Genomic DNA, 20,714 nt, shown 5'->3' on the forward strand with positions numbered 1-20,714 from the left:
TCGGAGAAGAATCGGAGATGATCTTAAGCCCTTTCGGTTTCTCTTTTCCTAGTTTTCTAAATTTAACTGTTGCATCTCAAACTTTTTATTTCTGACCAAGATCGCAGAAGCTCCTCCGCCTTCCCAAAATTCTTTTTCCTTCTTTTGTTTTTTAAAAACCTTTTTTTTGCTAGGAGACCATTGGTTCGCTAGTAAATTCCTTGTACAAGACAATATTGGAGTTGGATGATTCTCTAAACTTAGACGATTTGCCAAGCTTAAATCAAGAAAAAGATCACAATTATATCTTCACTTACAGGTCCGACTTGAACCTGATCAAAAATTCGCTTTAGAGATATCAACTATTAAAATTCCAGCATGTGAAATGCAAAAGTAAATGAGGGATTTCCAGAAGTACTGGAAGAAGTGGAGAGCTCCATCTAGTCTTTCTTGTCTAAACGGAGAAGAAACGGTTTAAAGCTGAATACTCATCTTAGAGTTGTCTAAGGCTTTGTACAAGTGCCTATATACGCCAGAGGGATCTGCATTTTGGATAATCCATGGATGCTCAAGTAGCTTGTGTAGTGGGAGGCGCTCGGATGAATCTTTTACCAACATCTGCAGTGGATAAATTGCTGATTGGGTTAAACTTCTAACTTCTAAAAGAACACAGTTGATGGCAGAACCGATTGAGGAAGACAAGAAGTTTTCACCTGACTAAGGAGGTCTTTCACAGAAGATGAAACAATTGGTTTCGAAGGAAACTTCAGATCAACCTTTATTATCCTGAGAATATATGCAATATATTAGGTAATTTCTGTAATATTTTAAACGCAACAATTAAATATGATGCAAAAAAAATTCATGCAACTTACTAACTGCAGAATCCAGAGGCTAGGATTCTGGAAGTGGAATTTTTAGTATTCCAAATGTTAACAGTAGTTCACTAGTGTTAGCTAGATACTGGAAGTGACCAGAACTAAGGTAAGCATATTAATGACTGCTCACTTTCAGAAATCAACTCTTCCTACTCCCTACCCCTAGTAATCTTCTTCTCCACCATTTCTGGTGGCCAGTGCCAGTACCACTTCTGACAGCAGAACCGACTGCTGGACAACCTGCATCGCTTCAGATTTCCTTCTTTCCTTCCTCTCTCGCAAGCGTTGGCTGGACCAACCCCTAGACAACAGGAGCTGCCACCAGTCATCCTGGTCGAGTCACCAACACTATAGGCTAATCACTTTATCCCTCTCTCTCCTTCTCCCACTGGTTTGCGCCTATAAGTATTTCCCATTAACACCCTAAATATGAAATACTATATGCTGAAAATACGTATAACTCCACCTGAAATATTTCCAGTGATGCAATTTAAAATACTGCCATAAAGTAATTAAATGGTTAGAAAACAAGGCATGAATACCCCCACGAATGGGCAAAATACCAAAATACTATGCATAAAAGAAATTATGAGAGAATTAAAAGAGTTCATGGTAGTCACACAGAAGAAAAGGCAAGAAGAATGTTGTCACTCCAATACTTAAAGAGAAGCAGAAAATTCAGTGCACCTTTTGTATGTATCTGAATGCTCTTTTGCTTCAAATGGTGGGATCCCGTAGAGAAATTCATAGCACAAGACACCCAAGCTCCATATGTCTACATTTGCATCATGCTCCATACTTTCCACTGCCAAAAGACACAAAATTCGTAAAAGTTCAGGCTGTATATCTATATCTTAGGACCACAAAGTACTAAATCTTTCTTACCCATTTCAGGAGGAAGGTAATCCAATGTTCCGCACATAGTTCTCCTGCGATTAGATGTGAGCACAGACCAGCCAAAGTCCGCAATCTTGAGTTCACCCTGTTGAAAAATGCTGAGGATAAACATTCCAATTTCAATGAACCAGTGAGATCTAAGATTGAAGGGATGTGTGCATACCTGTGCAGAGATCAGAAGGTTTTCTGGTTTTATGTCCCTATGTATAATATGATTCCTATGCAAGTAAATAAGGGCCCTCGCTATTGAAGCAACATACTGCAACATTAAATGCACAATTCCGTTAACAATGAAGTAGCAGAGTTTACCATCTACTAAAAATCAAAGAGACTAGGTAAAAAAAATATAAAATTGCAATTAGTAGGGAGAGAGACCATCCCAGAAAAATATAGCATAACCTGAAACTGGAAAACGAAAAACCTAGTTTCAAGAACAGGTGTAAAGCAAGCACAACGATTAATATCAGTGATAGATTGGATACAGTTCAAAGTACTTACAGTGGCAGCACGTTTTTCATTGAAGTATTTGCACCTTTGGAGCTCCTTGTAAAGCTCACCCCTATGTGCATATTCCAGTATCAAATAGACTCGAGACTGCCAGCAAATAATCGAAGGAGATAGCATCAGGACGGTTGATTCTCATTCACATAACAGGAGGCCTTCAAATGAGGAAAATATGAAAAGGCATGAGTAAGAAAATGAACCTGATCATAGAAGTATCCATATAGGCGTAAGATGTTGGGGTGTCTAAGGTGGCTTTGAATCTCAATTTCTCTACGCAGTTGATGCTCAACTTGAGACTCTTTCAGTTGACTTTTGAACAGAACCTTGAGTGCCACTAAGTGATTGCTCTGTTCCATTGAACCGTTTGAAAAAATTCTAACATTCAATATTTCTGCATGTTTTCTAAAGAATAAATATATCCACATGTTTCCTAACAAAAAATTGCCAACTCAAATGTAACACAGTTTAATTTATGTCAGCCACTAAAAGGTGATTAAAGCAGTGCGAAATGCATGAGATCCATTTCAGATGATAGCCAAATAATTCCAAAGCCTCGGAGCTCTTTTCACCAATTTCAGGGTCTCATTCGTTTCTAAGAAGGAACAAGAGATGGTACAGGCAGCCAAAAAAGAATGGGGCAATAAATTTGAAGTCAACTATAGACAAAATTTTGGCTACTCACAGCAAGGACATCTATTAACTCATACCATCCAATTGGGTAGTTATTTTGAAGTGGCTCCAATGCGAAAAACAGAAGTGGGATTCCATAGAACTAGTAAACCAAAGCTTCATCCTAAATGGCAGGTTGTTACAGAAGAAGTGAAAAATACACAGGAAAAGCTAACAGGAAAAAAAATGTTTCACCAAAACCAGATTAAGGAAAACAAATCTTACCAGAAAACAACAGAAATATATTTTCAGAATGAGATCTAAAAATAGAACTTGAACTGTTATACAATTTAGAATTCACTAGAGTTTAAGCATCTTATTTAACCGCGACGAATATATGCCACTTCTTTTAAGGTCAAACAGGAAAGGTCGTAGTACCTTCTTCTCTCTTGCCAAATAGACATGTCCAAACTTTCCTCTGCCGAGAGGCTTTCCTATGTCAAAATCGTTGAGGCTCCACCTTTGCTCTCTCTTTGATTCCGAAACTCTCGATTGTGCCTGTACTAGGAAGAGGGGAAACAAATAAGATCAAATGAAATTTGCTGCCAACATTCGAGATCACAGGTGAGAACGGCATGCTACGCTAATTCTACAAATTTGGAAAGAGAAAACAGAAAATCTTGATGTGAAAGCCCCCTCTCTAGAATGAATCTTAAATGTCAAAATTCAAACAGTAAAAAGGAACCCGAGATAAGAAAACTGAACAACAGAACCTCAAACAAGAGATCTTAGACTAAACCAAAGAAATAATACATATATCTTACAAGAATTAAACTGTTCTGTGCTTGCCCGATATACCCTACCGAGAAGAAGAAAGGGAAAAGAAAAAGAAAGATTACTACTGAAGATGACGAAAAACCATTTGCTCATCCTCAACAGAAGTGCTTCACTTACATTCGCTTCCAGGTGAACCACTGAAGCAATCGTCATGACAAAACGCAGCAATGAGAGCAGCAGCAGTGAGAAATGATAGGGTCCCAAGGGAGTGTAGTCTGTTCCAGCGAGGCGAGATGCAAACGGAGCTTTGAGGGCTGCCTCTAACGGTCACCTGTTGTCCGGAAAAAATTCTTGATTGGAATTTTAATTTTTGAATTCTCGGTTGAGCGCGGCGGAACTGTGCCGGCTACACGGTGTACGAGAAAAAATCTCGACTGACCTCATTCTAATTTTAAATTAGAATTAAAAAATTAAAATTCCAATAAAAAATGAGTTAATAATACCCGTTTCGAAGATGAAGATCACGTATATGCATGAGATGAAGATGAAGATCAAATTTCTAGTTTGTTGACTAACCCCCCCCCCCTGACTTATTTTGTTTTGAATAACTTAGGTAAATGGATAATCAGGTAAGAAATAAAAATTACTCATCCAATTATAAATAAGAGAATTTTATTTTCTTTTATAATTAGGTAAATGGATAATCGGGTAAGAAATCAAAATTACTAAAATATTAATACATATATAAAATTTAAATTTTAAAATAAAAACATGAGATCACTTCATAATATCCAAAGACCTATAAAAATATCGTATAACACATAAGATAGCCCTTAAAAACAAAGACATCATCTAAAAAATAATTATAAGAAAATTAATCTTTTTTATTTCTAGAGGTAAATCAGAATAAATATCGTCTAAGTTATACCTTTGATATTGTAGAAATTACGTGAAATATTGGAATTAAATGATAATTAGTAATCAGGTACTAAATAACTATTATCTACTTCTATTCCATTTAATAAATGATAAATGAGTAAAGTTGCCGCTTACTTAATAAATGATTTAGTAATGGTGTTACTTAATCAAATGATTTAGTAATGGTGTTACTTAATCATCTGTTTACATTCGAATTACAATGTCATGTTAAGAAATGATACATGATATTATTTGAGATATAGTATCTAAGTGGATAATAATTTTTTTATTTCAAATTTAAGGTTGTGGTCGAATATGGCATTATGCCACATTATATCACTTAATTATTCTCACCACATCACAAGTACAAAATTCAATTTCGAGCAAATTTTAGAAATCATTATTTTTAAAATGGTTAACTAGATGAAATTTTAATAAAACTCTAATTGAACAAGCTTTAATAAGATTCAATTAATGTTTTAATCAAAAGCATTATGAGATCTAAAGTGGACTAGTTCAAGAGCAATGGTTTCATTAGTGAATTTTATTGACCCAACATGACCAACAAGTTTTTTTGTTTTATTTTTTTTCACCAAGAGGGAATTCATCCCATACAAAGGTGGACATCCAACACTTCTTGTTTGTAAGTGAGGGAAGGGGCCTCAAGTTGCCCAAATTCAATATGACTAGTTGGAGATGAGTCAAGTTGGGCAAAGGTCTAAAATGAGTAAGACCATGATCAATAAAATTTGAGATGGCTTGCTCATGTAAACTTGTCAATATGCATAACCATGGTTTTACTAATAAATTTGACAACAAAAAATGGATTTGAGATGCCTTTTAGTGCACTTTGAAAATATGGATTAATTTTCATGTCATATTTTTGCCTTATTATTTTTTAGAAGTCATATTTTGTTGTTCAAACTTAACTCTAAGAATAATTAACAAAATATATTGATGTCATAAATAGAATCAATCTCATCAAACCCAAGCTAGATCGGTTGATTGAATTTGTTCAACAAAACTATCCACCGATTATGAAAGGTTAAAACCAATATCCAATCGAACCTTGGCCTAGTAAGGAGGGAGTTTGGTTGCATGAATCTAGTAGGGAAGGGCTTTCCCTGTCCCCCTACTTCCTATGGAGGGGGTGTTGGCCTCCACCCTCCTATTGTCATGTGAAAGTTTCCCATATTGCACTTTTATGTTTTGTGAATGTACGCATGACAGTGGTGACATGGGGGTGCCTCTGTTACCTTCAAAAGGAGAAGGTTCCATGTGAACTTCTATACTAGAGGGAAAATGGCCTCCACCTTTTGCTCCCTTTGCCACTGTAAAGAGAGGCGGAGGGGAGTGAACACTCTTGCTTCCCATTTAGTGGTAAGCACAAGTTTGGGTTTTTGAAAACCCATCTCTAACTCATAAACATGATCAAAACTCATGCCAAGGTTGCCCCATGACTCATTCAATTTTAACATAGCCTTATAAAAGTTATTAAAAATTTGTATAAAATAAGATACAACATCTAAAATATATAGAAAAAAAATCATAACAAGTTGAGGCGGCCGAGGCCGCCACGAACGTGGATTGGTCCGGGTGTTAGTATATAGAGTTTGGTCTGGCCTGAACTACTGAACAAGTTCCTTCATCGCAAGATCTGTACGCCTGTTCTTCAAAGGCACGAACGGAGAGATACGAAAAGGGAAAACTAGAAAAAAAGAATGGGGATCCGTTTCATTCTGTTGGTGAACAAGCAAGGCCAAACCAGGCTAGCTCAATACTACGAATACCTTACCCTGGAAGAAAGGAGGGCTCTAGAGGGCGAGATCGTCAGAAAATGCCTTACCCGAACAGAACAGCAGGTTTTCTCCTTTCTTCGTTATTCCGGATCCCGTAATTTATTTCGATATGATTTATCGTTTTATATTTTTCGGTTTTTTATTTTTGTAGTCCGAACTTCTGATGTTTTCGATATTGTAATTGTTGTTTGTTGGTGTATTATGTTTCTGTGTTCCGTCCCGTAATCTTATTTATTTCTTACTTTGGTTGGTTCCTCTGCGTTATTTTATGTATGTGTTAGTGATATTCGTGGGAGAGATTTCGGACATCTATCCGTCTCGGCTCTTCTGCTTATGGACATAGAAACATGCAGATTTCGCAACAAATGGTGTACATATGGAAATTATGGAAAAAGGAAAACAAAGATGGGAGATACACACATTAGATGGATTTCTTTTCGTGAACCGCTGCGTTTGTTAAGGTTTATTAATTACAGCTCAATGTAGTTGTTGAGGGTGAAGGGATCTCAGCTGACATTGTGTGTGTTGATCCCTAGTATGCTTTATCTTCGTGTATGCACCGTGATAAATTATTTTCACTGCTTAATTTGTTTTATTTTAGTTATTTATTTACTGATTTTCTCTTCATCAGATGATCCCAACAATTTAATTTCCATTGGCTTTTTTTTTTCTTCCCATTTTAAGTTTGAATGCTGAATACCCTAGTAGACTTGAACAGAAGACCTCCCAGTAGAAATCCCTCCATGTGGCGACTGAGCCAAAGGCCTACTCGTTTACATTGTGGCTTTTACACTTTCCAGGAATGGATCCAATTAGGCCTCAAAGTGGAGCTGTTCCTTACTAGCAAAAAAATCCTTTTTGCCTGAAGATGTTTTCAAGTTTTTGCTTTTCTTAAAAACTTCAACAAGTGACACTCTGTCTTGTTATTTGAAAATTTTGTAATATTCTTTAAGTCCAACTGTATTCTTTACCTTGGTGGGCTGCCATACTTGTCAAAAAGTTTGAAAAGTATTTACTAGTTTAGGGTCCTGCTGTGAATGGGCGTGTGCTAAAAAAGGTCTCACTAATCAGTGTCCGGCATAGGTTTCTTTTGAACTGTTAAATTAACAGATAGTGGTAAATATGTAACTGGATTCTTAATGATTGGTTTTAGAGTGCCTTATCTGCTTTTTGTGTCTTAGTCTACAAGGTTGAGTTCCACTTGGTCAAATTTTATTTTGGGTTACTGAGAATAAATAATATAGGTGCATCACTTAAACTGTTCAGTTACTTCAACTACTAATAAATTTGCAGTCTTCACATATCGGGGAGGAAAGAGGTCACAGACAGTGCCAGGGATCACTTGTGCAGCCATAGGAACAAAATGATGGGAAAATTATTTTCCTTTTGACTAATTTTCTCATTGGAAATTTTTTCTATTGGAAAAAATTCCTTTTGACCGGTTTTCTACATTTGTGTTGTCATAAGAAACAACAACAAAAAAAAATTATGGTGCTTGTGTTTACACTAGATATAAACTATTTTTAAAATAAAAATAAAAGATAAGGTTAAAGTAAGAGGTAGGCGATCAAGATCCATTTAGTACTTTTTGATTTGTTTTATCTTTTCTAGTAGAGCAATAGGAAACTCATTTTCCTATCTTTTTAACATTTTTCAAAAACAAGAGGAATCAAGAAGAATCAAGCAAAAAAATATTGTATCCCCAAAAATGGTACAAACACCAAATTTTAATTTTGATAACAATGAGAAAGAGGATTCTGTAAGGAGGCTCTGTAAAAAGTGAAGGGTACATGAAATACAAGAAGGAGAAACAAGACAAAAGACGAAGGAGAGGAAACAAAGTCAAAAGCAGCACCCAAGAGGGTTGAGACACATAGGAAATAGGAATAGAGGTATCCACAGTGAGGTGCTGCCTAGAGACCCCTTCCCTAGTTAAAGTATCTGCAATACCGTTTGCACTTTTTAGGGTGTGCTGCCATGAAACGTTCAGATTTCCAGAAAGGTCCTCAATTTCATCATTGTAAACTAAGAATCGTCCTGTGAGGTGGGGTGGGGGAAGGGGAGTTCTCTTCCCATAAACCCAGCTGATTCCATTAAGATCACTGGAATATTTTAGTCAAAGGAAAACTTTCCCGTGGCATTTTTTTTCCCTACACTTTCCAGTTTGTACAAACACACCCTTAGTAACACCACTGTAGTTTTTACCATTAAATTTTCATCCAATGACGTTATGTTTGACATTTTTTTTTTTAAATGATGTGAAATATGTTTGATAAATTCACCAATCAATAAATTTATTGTTTGCTTGTTCTTTCTAATGTTCAATCATCGTATGCAGTGTTCATTTGTTGAGCATCGGAACTACAAAGTTGTCTACAGGCGCTATGCATCTCTTTTTTTCTTGGTAGGCGTAGACAATGATGAGGTGAGCTTACATTCTTTTAGCCATTCTAGTGTAAAATGTTTCTTTTAAGCATGTCATGGGAATTTTTTGTGTTATGTACTTTACATCAAGCAGTTCTTTTCCTTCTTGTTTATCAAGAAACATCTTGGAAATGTTAGATTTTGTGCCGTGTTGTCAAAGTAGTGAACCAGAAGGAGACTTTCTCAAAAAAAATTGTAAGGAGATTTCTGAAGAAAAAAAAAATAAGGAGACTGCTGCTTGTATGGACAACCACTGGATGCTTCATGTTCGCATGAAGGATGCAACCGCTGAAGAAGGTTAAGCTTCTTTTCAGGCTTTGGTCTCTATTCAAAAAGCTTCTTGGAGCAACATGCTTCTTGGAGATGAAAATGTGGTCTTGAAAATTGGAAGGTGAGAACCCTATTTGAGGAAATTGAGGATTTATGAAACCACAAACAAGAATCCTATCTTGGTTCTTGTTGTTAGTGCTATTGTCAACGCAAATGAGAGTGATTAACACATTCTGGAAGCTGTGAAGAAGTGGTAAAAAGAAAAGGATCTAGTTAAGGTTGTTATGGAATAGTCCCACATGGATTAGTGAATACCAAGATCTTGAATTTATTAGTTGGGGAAAAGGCTTCCTAAGTTGGTTAATCATTCTGGGATGAGCTTTGGACCCAACTTGACATGGTATCAGAGTAAGTACTCATATGTGGGCCTACACCTAAATTATCTACTTGTAGAACCACAAAAGAGGGCCTACACCCAAAGCCACAAAAGAGGGCCTACACCTAAATTATCCTGTTGTAGAACCACAAAAGAGGGCCTACACATGAGGGGGAGTGTTAAGGAATAGTTCCACATGGATTAGTGAGTACAAAGATCTTGAGTTTATTAGTTGGGAAGAGGCTTCCTAAGTTGGCTAGTCATTTTGGGATGGTCCTTGGACCTAACTTCACAAAGTTAATGTGTGAGAGTTATTACTAAAGTGCTTCCCAAATATTTCATATCTTCTATTACTAAATATTATACAGTCACCAAGTAGTTGCATAAATGTAAGGGATCGAGGTCTTACATTTAAAATCAAGAATAAAATTGTATGAAAAAGAAAACAACATTAATTTATTTTGAAGTTTTCATAAAAAAAAAAACTTATTTTGAAGTTGATGACTGCCATTTTGGTAGCTAAAAGCTCTTTCTGTTTGTGGGACTGTCATTAAACAAAATTCTATCTAGACTCCTTGGGGAGAAAATCTCCCCTGGGCACTCCCCCATGTACTTTGATGTGATTGTGGAGATTTCCCAACCGTTGAGTATCTCTTGGATTCATGTGCTTCAAAGCACCAACTGCTTTGCTTGTTCCTTGACTGAGAGTGGGGCTACCTGGGCACATTTTGTTGTTGGTCATAGCCTCCTTTTATTTTAACATTTAGCTTTGTTAGTGTGTGTATGTGTGGTTTTTTTGTAGATGATGTATTGTTGATATTTGGGGCTATGACCGCCCGCCCCCCCCCCCCCCCCCCCCCCATGTTACAAAAGAAGGTGTTTAAACTGAATTGGATCTGGAAAGCATAAAAGAAGGTTATAGGAAAAAAAGTGTCTAAACTGAATTGGGTCTGAAGGAATTATTTTTTTAAATGAAAGCATAAAAGAAGGTTATGTTTTACCTTCTCAAACTGTTCCTGCTGTGAATGAGGGACTGCTGATCAGGCAAAATGAGGACCTTGAAGTTTTGTGACAAGAATTTCTCAAAGAAAGTCTTCCCTTTTTCAGCTTCTTGTCTGATGGTATAATGGGGAAAATTGTTAGTGATTGAGTTATCTAATCAGGTGGAGTGGCAGGGAGCTCCATTTTGATCACACTTGAGATGTGCCACAAAGGCTCTGTTAGAGGGATCTGGACAAGTCTTAGTCTGAGGCCAAGCCACATGTTACTTGTGTTCCTCTCCTTCCAAGCTGCTCTGGGATCTCAAATTTTGGCTGGCTTAACTAGTGAAAACTTGCTTGATTCTACTTGCAAGCATGTTGGGAAGATTTCTTTGCAAATAGCTCCACTGAAATTTGCCACAGATGGCTGTTTAACTTTGGATTGCTTTTCTGGCAAGCTTTGTGCCGAGTTTCTGCACATTAATAGGGTCATTTTGTTTTATGTTGTCCACAATGAATCTTTTGCAAACTTTTAAGTTCTATTTTTTCTTCTTTAAAAAACAGAGAAAATGTCAATATTCTTGAGTTGCTACCTCTTCACATATCATGTTTATAAGCTGCTGCATGCTGTACTTGATCTTCAAGTGGCATAGAATCATGGAATACCTTCTTGTACCTTGGTCTAACATTGTTTTCTTTTGCATGTAGAATGAGCTGGCTATTCTCGAATTCATACACCTGTTAGTGGAGACCATGGATCGCCATTTTGGGAATGTGGTACATTCTCATGACGACTTAACGAAATGAATATTTGAATGAGTGCAGATCTTTTTTTCCTAGCACCATCTTAAAGGGCTTGAGTATCTTACTGTCTCATTTTCTCATTCTTTGCAGTGCGAACTTGACATCATGTTCCACCTTGAGAAAGCACACTTCATGCTGGAGGAGATGGTCATGAATGGCTGCATTGTGGAGACGAGCAAATCTAACATTTTATCTCCCATCCAGCTCATGGAAAAAGCCTCCTAGCTTGTTCTTTGTGGTTTGCGCTCCAGCTTTAAAGTTAAAACACCATACGAATTTGTAATAGCAGATCCATCGTCCATTTTCAGATTATTGGCTGTTGTTTATATGTTAAATGTCAGGGGTTCGGCTGCTACCAGATACAATGCTTTATATATTATCAGTTATTTCGTCTGTGCATGTAGAAGATTACATGTTCTGTATTCACGTGGCTCAAGGCTCTCTCGTCGAGGCTTGTGATTAAGAATAGATTAGTTTCCATATACGTTCTACGCACCAATCTTAATAGGCATTAGATTTTTCTTGCTTTTCCCTTTTATTTTTCTTAATTTTGATGTTACATATTTTTTTTTCACGGATTACGGTTTCAAAGTCACCCTCTTCAATCCATAACATGTATGAATGGATAAAAAATATAAATTTGTCTCACCCAATATGATTTATAATATTGTATGAGTCATATTTTTGATACCCCAATCTGCAGCAAATTTTAACCTTACACTTTCACGATTGACTGACGACTGAGAAGATTAAAAAAGGTCCATACCGTTGTGCCATTGACATTTGAAGTGTTAAAAATTGGTAAAAGATAACTCAAATCAATTTATTTTTCAAGACTCTATTATATTTGGAGTATAGACAACAGCTATAATCGTTGAAACTAGATATAGTGTATGGCCAAAAGTCAGAACTCGCATTCACAAAAAATTTCTCTGGACCAACTAGAAACCTAAAATTAGAAAAACAAAAGCAATGATCAATCAATAAATCATTTGAAGCTTCCAAACTGATGTTGACCAAGGCCTGAGGAGCTAGTATCCCCTCCATTTCCTGTTGTTGTCGAAGGAAAAGCTGATCTATTCATAGCCGATCCCATACCCATGGCTCTCCCCATGTATGCAGAGGCCTGTGGGGCTTTCTCTTCATCTGCCCCATCGCTAAGCCCACCAACGATTCCGATGTCTGCGAGAGACACCTTCTTGGCTGCATATCAAGTTTCAACATACGGTTAGTCATTAAAGGTCAAGCTAGTGGAGTGAAGTTTTAACGTCAGAGCCGGCTCAAAATATCCGTGAACTGCAGCATATCAAGTTTCAACATACGGTTAGTCATAAAAGGTCAAGCTAGTGGAGTAGAGTTTTAACGTCAGAGCCCGCTCAAAATATCCGTGAACTGCAGCATCAAGTTAATATGAGGAAAGAAAATGAAAACAAATGTCACACAAGGATCCAGATGACTTACGGACAGATATATTGAGATCAATCAGTCCACGGCTCAATGAATCTGCCCAAATACCAGACTTGACCTGGAATGCTTCTTTCTTGGGCTGTGTTTTAGATTTTGTTGAAGTTTTCTGGTCTGAGCTTTTCAGGTCTCCGTCAGTAGAATTTTGTGTTGGCTCAGTAGAGGAAGTAAAATCACCAAAGACATCTAACCCATCAAAATTGTTTAGAGGCACTGCAGCAAAGGGGTCGAAGGCACCAGGATTTGCTGCCTCCGGTTGAGGTGGTTTATTTTCAATTGATACTGATGGGGTTGGAGCAGTGAAAAGATCAATAGGAGAAGAGAAAGCAGGAGGGGCAGATTGCTGTGCAAAAAGATCAACACTCGCCTGCAGAACCATTTGAAGAAAATGCAGTGATCATCATATACATGGACATGCAATGGAGATGACATGAACTTCAAAGCTAACCAAATGCATTCAGTTCCATCAATGTCATTCCTTTTTGGAGAATGAAAGTTTCCACTTGCACCTTCACAAGTTAAAATTTGTGACACTCCCCCAATCACATTTTTCACCAGGTAAGTGCAGGAAATAATTTTTTTTTCTTGGGGGGGGGGGCGCGGGGGGGTTTACTTGTACGTAGTGATTTACTAGTCTACAGCAGGTGGCAAGGCATTTACTCAAGAAATAATATCAACATTACATTTTGTGCTTTTATTAGATAACTGACCTGAGTATTGGAGCCATCTGGTTCTTCTCTCTGAGGAGCTGACACAAAAGTTGCGTCAGCAAAGAGATCAACCTCAGCTGAGACATCAACGTTTGAGGCAGTTGCTTCTGTTGGAATGGATGTCGGTGCATCCATGAGATCAATTAAACTTTCACTAAATAAATTGGTCTGCTGAGTTGCTAGAGCTGCTGATCCTGTCAATAAGAATCAACCAGTGAGAAGAAAAATCATTACACCCTCAGTGAATGTGCAGTACACAAATTCAGTTAAACATATAGGGTCAGAAGTCAGACTAAATCAACTTTCTAGAAGTCAAGAAAACAAGGGATAAAATTAATCCTCTTTTGGTTATTACCACATAGGATTGAGGCAAGAGGACCAGCTAGCTATTCAAAACTGAATCAAAACCAAGAAGGATCCAACAATACCTGTGTTATCAAAGAGCAATTTCCCATAAAAGCATTGATGTTTAACTAATATATATAAGGTATCAAAACTAAAATATGCTCACCCAATTACTCTAGAAGCTACTTCTAACTCATTTTGGCATTAATCTGGACGTCGGTCAACCTTCCACATATTACTGCACCAATATTTCAAATGAAGAGTATTATTACAACTTCAGTCATTTGCTGTTATCACGATCTTTTTATGACCATTTTGCACTGTCCCCCAGTTGTCCCATTTGATTTCCTGCCTGCTCTCTCTAATTTCAGATAAAAGGAACTCAGAACAACATAATTGGTCCAAGGGTCTCTTTTCATTCTTCCTTTTCAACTGCTTGATTGCAGATGGAAACTACAGGGTGATAAAAAGAATCAATATCCTTTTTCTTTTGTATGCTAAAATGAGCGGAGATGGAGTTTTGTTTTTTGTTTTAGGAATGCTGATATTTTCTGATGGATAAATTCACTTTGAACAGATGGCCTTGCATGCTTCAATGTCTAGGTGTCCACATAATGAGGTCAAGTAACATTTGACTTACTCAAAAGTAAGAAAAGAAGTAAAAAATAAAGAACTTTTTACTTCCACACCCCATAAATATAGAACTTACCAGCTCTAGAAGATCCACGAGGGTTGAAATCATCAAAATCGTCTTCATCATTGTTTGGAGGTGCACTTGAGCTCTCAAAAGGAACATGCGCATAGTTATCATCTGAGTATGAATCTGAATCTTTTGCAGAAAACTTGGATGTGCTACCATAATGTTTATTCAAGTAGTTTCCCTCATTTTCACCAGAAATACCTTTACCTGACTGTAGTTTGTCATTTTCACTCCACTTATTTCCATATCCATACTGGTCACTGTCCTTATAAAATTCGTCCTTGGAGCTGCCAAAACGCTCATTTTGAAAGCTACCACTGCCATAAGAAGCTGAACTTGGCCTATATGTCATACCACTTGAGGAGAGTCCAACATACCTAGACAAAGTGAGCATAGTAAAGATCATTTGTTCATTTCCAAGCAGCCAAGGTACATAAGTTTAATTCTTGAACTCACTTATCACGGTTTGCAGCAGCTTTATTCCGAATTTCCTGTATTTTATCCTTATTATTGAGAAGACCCATTATGGCTTCAACCTTCTTTCTCACATTGATTCCCATATCCTTCCCATTAGGCTCAACATACTCAAAGCTTGATAGGGACTATACAAAGCCCAAGAAGTTAAGACAATAGCATTTTTTACAAGAAAGTAAAAAAGGTAAGGAAAGACATCCCATGCTCTACATAAAATAGAAAGCTAAATATTGTAGCTTGCAGTCAGACAGCCTTACCGAGATCTGAAATGAATGCTCAAAAATGTCATCAACTGCACGCTCAGATCCATTTGCCAGTAAATATTCAATAACAGCCAGTGCCTGATAGAGAAATATCTTTATTAAAACTGCACATGGATACAAGCTATATATATATATATATATATATATATATATATATATTCTTGAAAATTAAAGATTAGACATGATTATTCCAATAATAAACAGATTGCCAGAGTAGTTTTAGAAATTAGCACAACCTTATACACATGGCGCCAGTTTCGACCAGTATCTGTCAATCTAGTCCAAAGACCATTCATAACCATCTGACAATCAAGACTGCATCATCAATTACAAAAAATCAGAATGAAAATTGAGGTAACCATTCAGGGCAAACGATGAAACAACAATATTCTGAATCAATGAAAGTCAATGATCTCAATTGTGAGGTTACAATTTTTTGGTGGCTTGTGCAATCTCTGCTAGTGCAGATCCATGTGGACCCCAAGGTTCATTGCTTGTGGCATCAAGCACCTGTAATGCCAAAAAAAAAAAACACAAAGATGTACTATTCAATCATATTAGCCAAAATAAAGAACTAAAACACACCATACATGACTGAAATTCCTTTAACCTAATCAATTTCTTGCTTCAATCCAAACACCTTACTACCAATTGTAAGTTGTTAGCCAATTGTAGGTTGTTAGTTGTAACTAAATGATCTATGGGCTTTGGGCTATTTTTTGGTAATCAATTTGGATTTGTATGTCATTAATTGTGGGCTGTTAGATTAAATTTCTTAAAATTTGTATAGATGAAAATCTTAAATCATCTAATTCAGTGTTGTTAAGAATAGTCCTTGTATCGATCCAGGATTAGAAAATTTCTGTGTTACTACATGAGAAGAGACCTCCTAACTTCCGCTAATCATTTTTGGATGGACTTGGACCTAACACTAACATGGCAGCAGATCAATTATCCATATGTGAGCCTCCACCCAAGTCATCCCCATGTAGGAGGCATAAATAGAGCCCACATATGATCAGGAATGTTAAAAGTAGTCTCATATGTATAAAAAGCTATAGAAATTCAAGTTTATTATTTTTTTCTTATTTTTTTCAAAATGGGTATTTGTCGTTAGAATTACTTGAAAACGTCTTTAAATAGTTTTTCTTACATTTTTTTTAATCTTGTAAATTATGTTATTAGAAATGCCAGTGAAGATACATGCATACTGTGGATGCACACAAGAGATCTTAATTTTAATCTATTTATGCATAAATGTTCATGACAGCATAAGAAACCTTTTAATAGCATAAGTAACCTTTTGATAGCATTTCATAATAATTTTTTTTATGAAGGCATTTCATAATAATTCACCTCTGAAAAAAAAATCTATTGAAGAAACAGTCAAAAGAGAGATAGAGAGTGTGTGTTGGAATCTCAAAAGGCTGTTCAAGACAACTTGAATAAATAAGTGAATTGCAAACATCTCAAAAGTGCACTTTCTTGTACCCTCCTCGATTTCCTTTTTGCTGCTTAAGTCTCCCTACATTTTAGAACCCATAACATAAATGTTGATAGTCTGATATGAACAATGTCAGTTGCACTTCCAATGGGCAAGGCTAATTCTGTTTTGTTAAGTAAAGAAGCAGCATTCATTTCCAGGTTTAAAATGATTCTTGCTGAAATTCTGGACTGACTGTTGGGTCAGGCAGGGTTCAGTTGCTGATTTTTTACCCAGATCTCTTCGGAATTGAGAAAGAGCCTTCAATTCTAGTTGATGAATCTTTAATAGAATATCATGGCAGAAGACATTGAAATCTCAATTTTAGGACTCTATAAGTGATGATGAAGCCTTCCAGACCAGCAAGCACCATGATGACCTTGATCAATAGTACACTCAGAAATGTGAAAATGGAAGTGATCTCAGCTAGGCAAGTAATTTATAGAACTGCTTTATAACTGCTTACTTGACATGAGTTGCATAGATCTCCTTTGCTGATTTGGAAGCTGCTAAGCCCTCAAATGCTGTCTTTTTCCTGGGTGCATTTCAAAACGCAAGCTAATTACCATCGTGTGGTTAGCAGGGTTTTGCGACTAGCCTGAGTCAAACTGGATTCCAAAAAGGGTGGCTCAGTTCTTGGGGTTGGACCTGCAGCTTGCCCTGAGTACCTGAACCACCCTAGGAATGAAGATTGAAGTTATTCAGATACATACTCTGGTCGATATCCAAGTTCCAATCTGCTCCTTAAATGGGATTTCCAATAGGAAAATCTTATTGTCACTCCCTTCCCCTCCTGTCTCATCCCATAACTCTCCTCCTCTGGCTGTTTCTCTCCTCTCTGACGATTCTATGCCTATTAATTACCATTTCGCCATTTTCCTCAGATTCCTGAGCTTGTTCTTTGTTTTGCAGCATTCTTCCCCTAATTCCTTCTCCATACTTCCATTTTCCAGGTCTCCTTTAGCGTCATCCTTACTGGAGACATGGCGTCAGACGGCTAGGACACCATCGGCCACAAGGACGAGGATCCCTGGTGACAAGAACCCAATCCCCTCCTCTCAATACTTTTGCTTTTGAGAGTTTTCTGCTGTGTTTTATATAATAACCTAGAATACTACTTCATTAGAAAGAGCATACTTAAAGCCACTTCACACAAGAATTCTCCCTATTCTTTTTAATTTTTTTCACAAATGCACCCAAGTATGCCTCTACCAGTCAGACTTGGACCCAGACCTCACCTAAAGAAGCATGCCCTCCTATGGTCATTGAGCTAAAAGCTTCATCCAATTTACACTAGAACCAGGGCACCTAACTTTACAAATAAGTTTGACTAATGAGCTAAAGCATACTCAGCACTAGCATGAAATTGATTTCATATTAAAAAAAAAAAAACACTGGACAAATACTGACGAGGCAATAACAGTGAAATAAACATCTTTCTTGTGACCTTTCATGCAAATTTGATCCTTGCTGCCAAAGCCTGGTATCCAAGGTATGTAATGCATCCTATGAATGTGATCAGCGATTAGCTTTTAGCAGTATGAAAATAATGACAAGTTTGTGTTACACTTGCTTATTGATAGAAGCCATAATCGCCGGCTAACCCATTTAGGCACTACCAGAAGGTTTCTAAGTTGAATGCACGTAGGAAATTCAATCACTGTTTTAAAAGTAACTTTTTGCTTATATTTTGCAAATATGAAACAAGAGAATTCATTTTCTTCCTTCAAAAGCTACAGATAATGAACCTCACAAACCAAAAATTAGAGAGGCAGCTAGCAATCACCAACAAACTCAAACTGTTCGGTAGATAGCATACCTTTTGTTCCAATTCGGGAACCTTAAGAACTTTGATGTTCACCTCTCTTTTTCTGAGTTGGGAAAATGGAAATAAATCAGATACAGAACAAAAGACTCAGAAGCAAATGAAGGCAATAAGTATCGGAAATCTTACATTTCTCGGACCGTTTGATCAAAAACTTTCATGAGGTCCATCGTCTGAGCTACCAATTATGCCCCTAAATCTGCTTTTACAAGTTAAAAAAAAAAAAAAAAAAAAATTGGACATGCAGATTTCCAGATCTGATAGTTCCCTAGAGTTTTACAGACTAACATGAAGGTTCTACACAGTACCTACAGTGGATTGAGTATGCAGTACTCAGGATCTTCGGGCGTAGTTTGGTAACTGCAGGATTTTTCCGCTTTTAAAACAAGTCGATAAGAGTTGAGCTGAAGAATCCGATTTGACCCTGATGCCGACTTGGACTGCGGAGATTCGGCACCAGAGAACCAAAATCCCTCACCTCGTGCGCCGTAGCAAAACCCTTCACTTAACACGTAGATTAGGGGCACTTGGCCGACCGACTCTGTCAGCCTGTCATCGACGATTTGGCCCTCTGCATCACAACAAATCGCACCTGCTGATATACTTCCCTCCAGATAATTGATAACTCGGTCGACTTGATTCAAGATTGTTTAAAACAAAAAAAACAGCTTGATTCGAGATGTTGTTACTCGTGTATGTTAATTTTCAACAGGAGAAAGACATTTTTTTCGTAATTTTTTATTCAGTTGGTAAACTCAGCGTATAGCTCTGTGATTGGAAGTAAAGTTTTTATACGTATTATTGATAAAATAATTTTTTTGTAAGTTTTATGACCTATGGCAATAACTTCGAAGTTTAATCAAAATTATAATGATGTTAAACAATGAGAAAAAAATTATAATTATTTTATTGGAGTCCCGATCCAATACGAAAAACACGCTATAGAGCAAAACTTACAAAAATTGAATTGCAAAAACTTTTTTCCTTCACCCGTCCTCTGCCGCTGACCCATTTACTCGACGACCACTCACTCCACCTCAAATTATTTCCACACAATTTTCTCTTTCACCTTTATCACTCAATGCCTTTCTCCCGTAACACACCACCATCACCCATTCAAGGTAGAAAAAAAAGGATAAATTGAGGCATCCGAAGATGCTCAACATGATCTATTGTTTGAATAATCTTGGTCAAGAAACTTGTGTATTTAAAAAAAAAAATTGATTGTGTTACTTTGATTCATCTTGTTCTTGTTTAAATCTTAATTGTAGTCTCCATCTTCTTCTCATATTGTTCTTCCCTTACTTTGATATTTTATTCACATAAAATTTGATTACCACAACACATATAATTCTTCACTGTAGATTATACTTCTTCTTCTTAATTAATAACAACAATCATAATTCAATTCAAAAGGATGCACAACCATTGTAGTACTCAACTTCCAATTTGATTTCTTACACAAAAAAAAAATAATATACATACATCAAATCAATTGAGTAATGAATGCGACCAGGCTTGATTCAGCTTGTAGAATTCATCATGGTAGATTTTGTCACCTACCTCATCATTCATACTTCTCCTTCTATTCCCCCACTCAAGTTGGGAGGTAATGGTAGTGATCCTAGTTTGAAACAAAAAAATAATTATAATAACTATCTATTCCATCACGGTGTCCCAAAAATAAGTACTTAATCAGACATAAACTCTCAAAAAGTAAAAAAAGTGAGTGATAAAACAGTAGTCTAAACCAACCTGAAAAGATTTTGAACAAAATAGTGATAATAGTTACTAAACAAGGTAAACCCACTTGACGCTACCAGTAAAAATATTTCAATAGACTTAAAAACACCCATATATAAAAAAATAACCACAACAACGCACTAAAGTGTTAACCTGAGAGGGTAAACAAGAGTAAAAAAATGATGGTAGGAGAAAAACCACCGATTAAAATGGTGATGGGGGATTAAAGGAAGAGAGAATAAACACCACGATAATAAAATTATAAGGAGACTATAAATGTAGAATTGTAAAAATCAATTTTTTTTACCAAGTATGACCTCAAAGAATAATTCCTCTATTAACATGATGATTGAGGAAACTTAAAAAAAAAATCTCCAATAAATTTTTTATGAGATGGAACATAATAATGGAAACTTTCTAAAAATAGATTTATCATATAAAACATCTTAACCTATTTTTAAAAAAAAAATTAAGAGATAAATTATGGAATTA

General features: G+C 36.5%; 3 protein-coding genes across 4 annotated transcripts; 1 reads left to right on the forward strand and 2 right to left on the reverse strand.

The window, feature by feature from the left end:
• Window positions 1-292: 292 nt before the first annotated feature.
• On the reverse strand, window positions 293-4,000 carry LOC137950025 (serine/threonine-protein kinase Aurora-2-like). The gene is made up of 9 exons (XM_068796364.1): window positions 3,822-4,000; window positions 3,306-3,425; window positions 2,459-2,605; window positions 2,253-2,348; window positions 1,918-2,013; window positions 1,743-1,839; window positions 1,545-1,662; window positions 693-765; window positions 293-597 (listed from the first exon to the last, which is right to left on the reverse strand). Exons 1-9 carry the CDS (start codon window positions 3,855-3,857, stop codon window positions 454-456), a joined length of 927 nt encoding a protein of 308 aa, XP_068652465.1. The 5' UTR covers window positions 3,858-4,000; the 3' UTR covers window positions 293-453.
• Window positions 4,001-6,122: 2,122 nt separating this feature from the next.
• LOC137950570 (AP-4 complex subunit sigma) lies at window positions 6,123-11,614 on the forward strand. Its single transcript, XM_068797115.1, has 4 exons — window positions 6,123-6,424; window positions 8,700-8,786; window positions 11,120-11,188; window positions 11,306-11,614. The coding sequence occupies exons 1-4, from the start codon at window positions 6,284-6,286 to the stop codon at window positions 11,438-11,440; spliced, it is 432 nt and encodes a 143-aa protein (XP_068653216.1). The 5' UTR covers window positions 6,123-6,283; the 3' UTR covers window positions 11,441-11,614.
• A 392-nt stretch (window positions 11,615-12,006) lies between these two features.
• On the reverse strand, window positions 12,007-19,106 carry LOC137950022 (clathrin interactor EPSIN 1-like). Of its 2 annotated transcripts, none has more exons than XM_068796362.1 (11): window positions 18,792-19,106; window positions 18,609-18,678; window positions 18,474-18,525; window positions 15,602-15,681; window positions 15,408-15,486; window positions 15,166-15,249; window positions 14,891-15,036; window positions 14,444-14,811; window positions 13,390-13,583; window positions 12,677-13,046; window positions 12,007-12,418 (listed from the first exon to the last, which is right to left on the reverse strand). In XM_068796362.1, exons 2-11 carry the CDS (start codon window positions 18,647-18,649, stop codon window positions 12,204-12,206), a joined length of 1,629 nt encoding a protein of 542 aa, XP_068652463.1. In that variant the 5' UTR covers window positions 18,650-18,678; window positions 18,792-19,106; the 3' UTR covers window positions 12,007-12,203. The 2 variants fall into 2 exon arrangements, with proteins under 2 accessions (XP_068652463.1, XP_068652462.1); XM_068796361.1 differs by having other exon boundaries at window positions 18,788-19,106.
• Window positions 19,107-20,714: the final 1,608 nt, after the last annotated feature.

Source organism: Aristolochia californica, unplaced genomic scaffold (genome assembly GCF_029961685.1).
Source record: "Aristolochia californica isolate CCGP_79_NKW_82.1479 unplaced genomic scaffold, dmAriCali1.0.hap1 SCAF_14, whole genome shotgun sequence".
NCBI classification, from domain to species: Eukaryota; Viridiplantae; Streptophyta; class Magnoliopsida; order Piperales; family Aristolochiaceae; genus Aristolochia; species Aristolochia californica.

Excerpts from the sequence above, each read along its gene's own strand:
- LOC137950025 (XM_068796364.1), bottom strand. The coding sequence starts at position 3,857 with ATGACGATTGCTTCAGTGGTTCACCTGGAAGCGAAT. Across the intron at positions 1,840-1,917 it reads ACCTTCTGATCTCTGCACAG|GGTGAACTCAAGATTGCGGA; the intron begins GTATGCACACAT and ends ATTTTTCAACAG. Across the intron at positions 598-692 it reads TGAAAGACCTCCTTAGTCAG|ATGTTGGTAAAAGATTCATC; the intron begins GTGAAAACTTCT and ends TATCCACTGCAG.
- LOC137950570 (XM_068797115.1), top strand. The coding sequence starts at position 6,284 with ATGGGGATCCGTTTCATTCTGTTGGTGAACAAGCAAGGCCAAACCAGG. Across the intron at positions 8,787-11,119 it reads TAGGCGTAGACAATGATGAG|AATGAGCTGGCTATTCTCGA; the intron begins GTGAGCTTACAT and ends TTTTGCATGTAG. Across the intron at positions 11,189-11,305 it reads ATCGCCATTTTGGGAATGTG|TGCGAACTTGACATCATGTT; the intron begins GTACATTCTCAT and ends CATTCTTTGCAG.
- LOC137950022 (XM_068796362.1), bottom strand. The coding sequence starts at position 18,649 with ATGGACCTCATGAAAGTTTTTGATCAAACGGTCCGAGAAAT. Across the intron at positions 15,487-15,601 it reads GCACAAGCCACCAAAAAATT|TCTTGATTGTCAGATGGTTA; the intron begins GTAACCTCACAA and ends TTGATGATGCAG. Across the intron at positions 14,812-14,890 it reads GCTGCTGCAAACCGTGATAA|GTATGTTGGACTCTCCTCAA; the intron begins GTGAGTTCAAGA and ends CACTTTGTCTAG.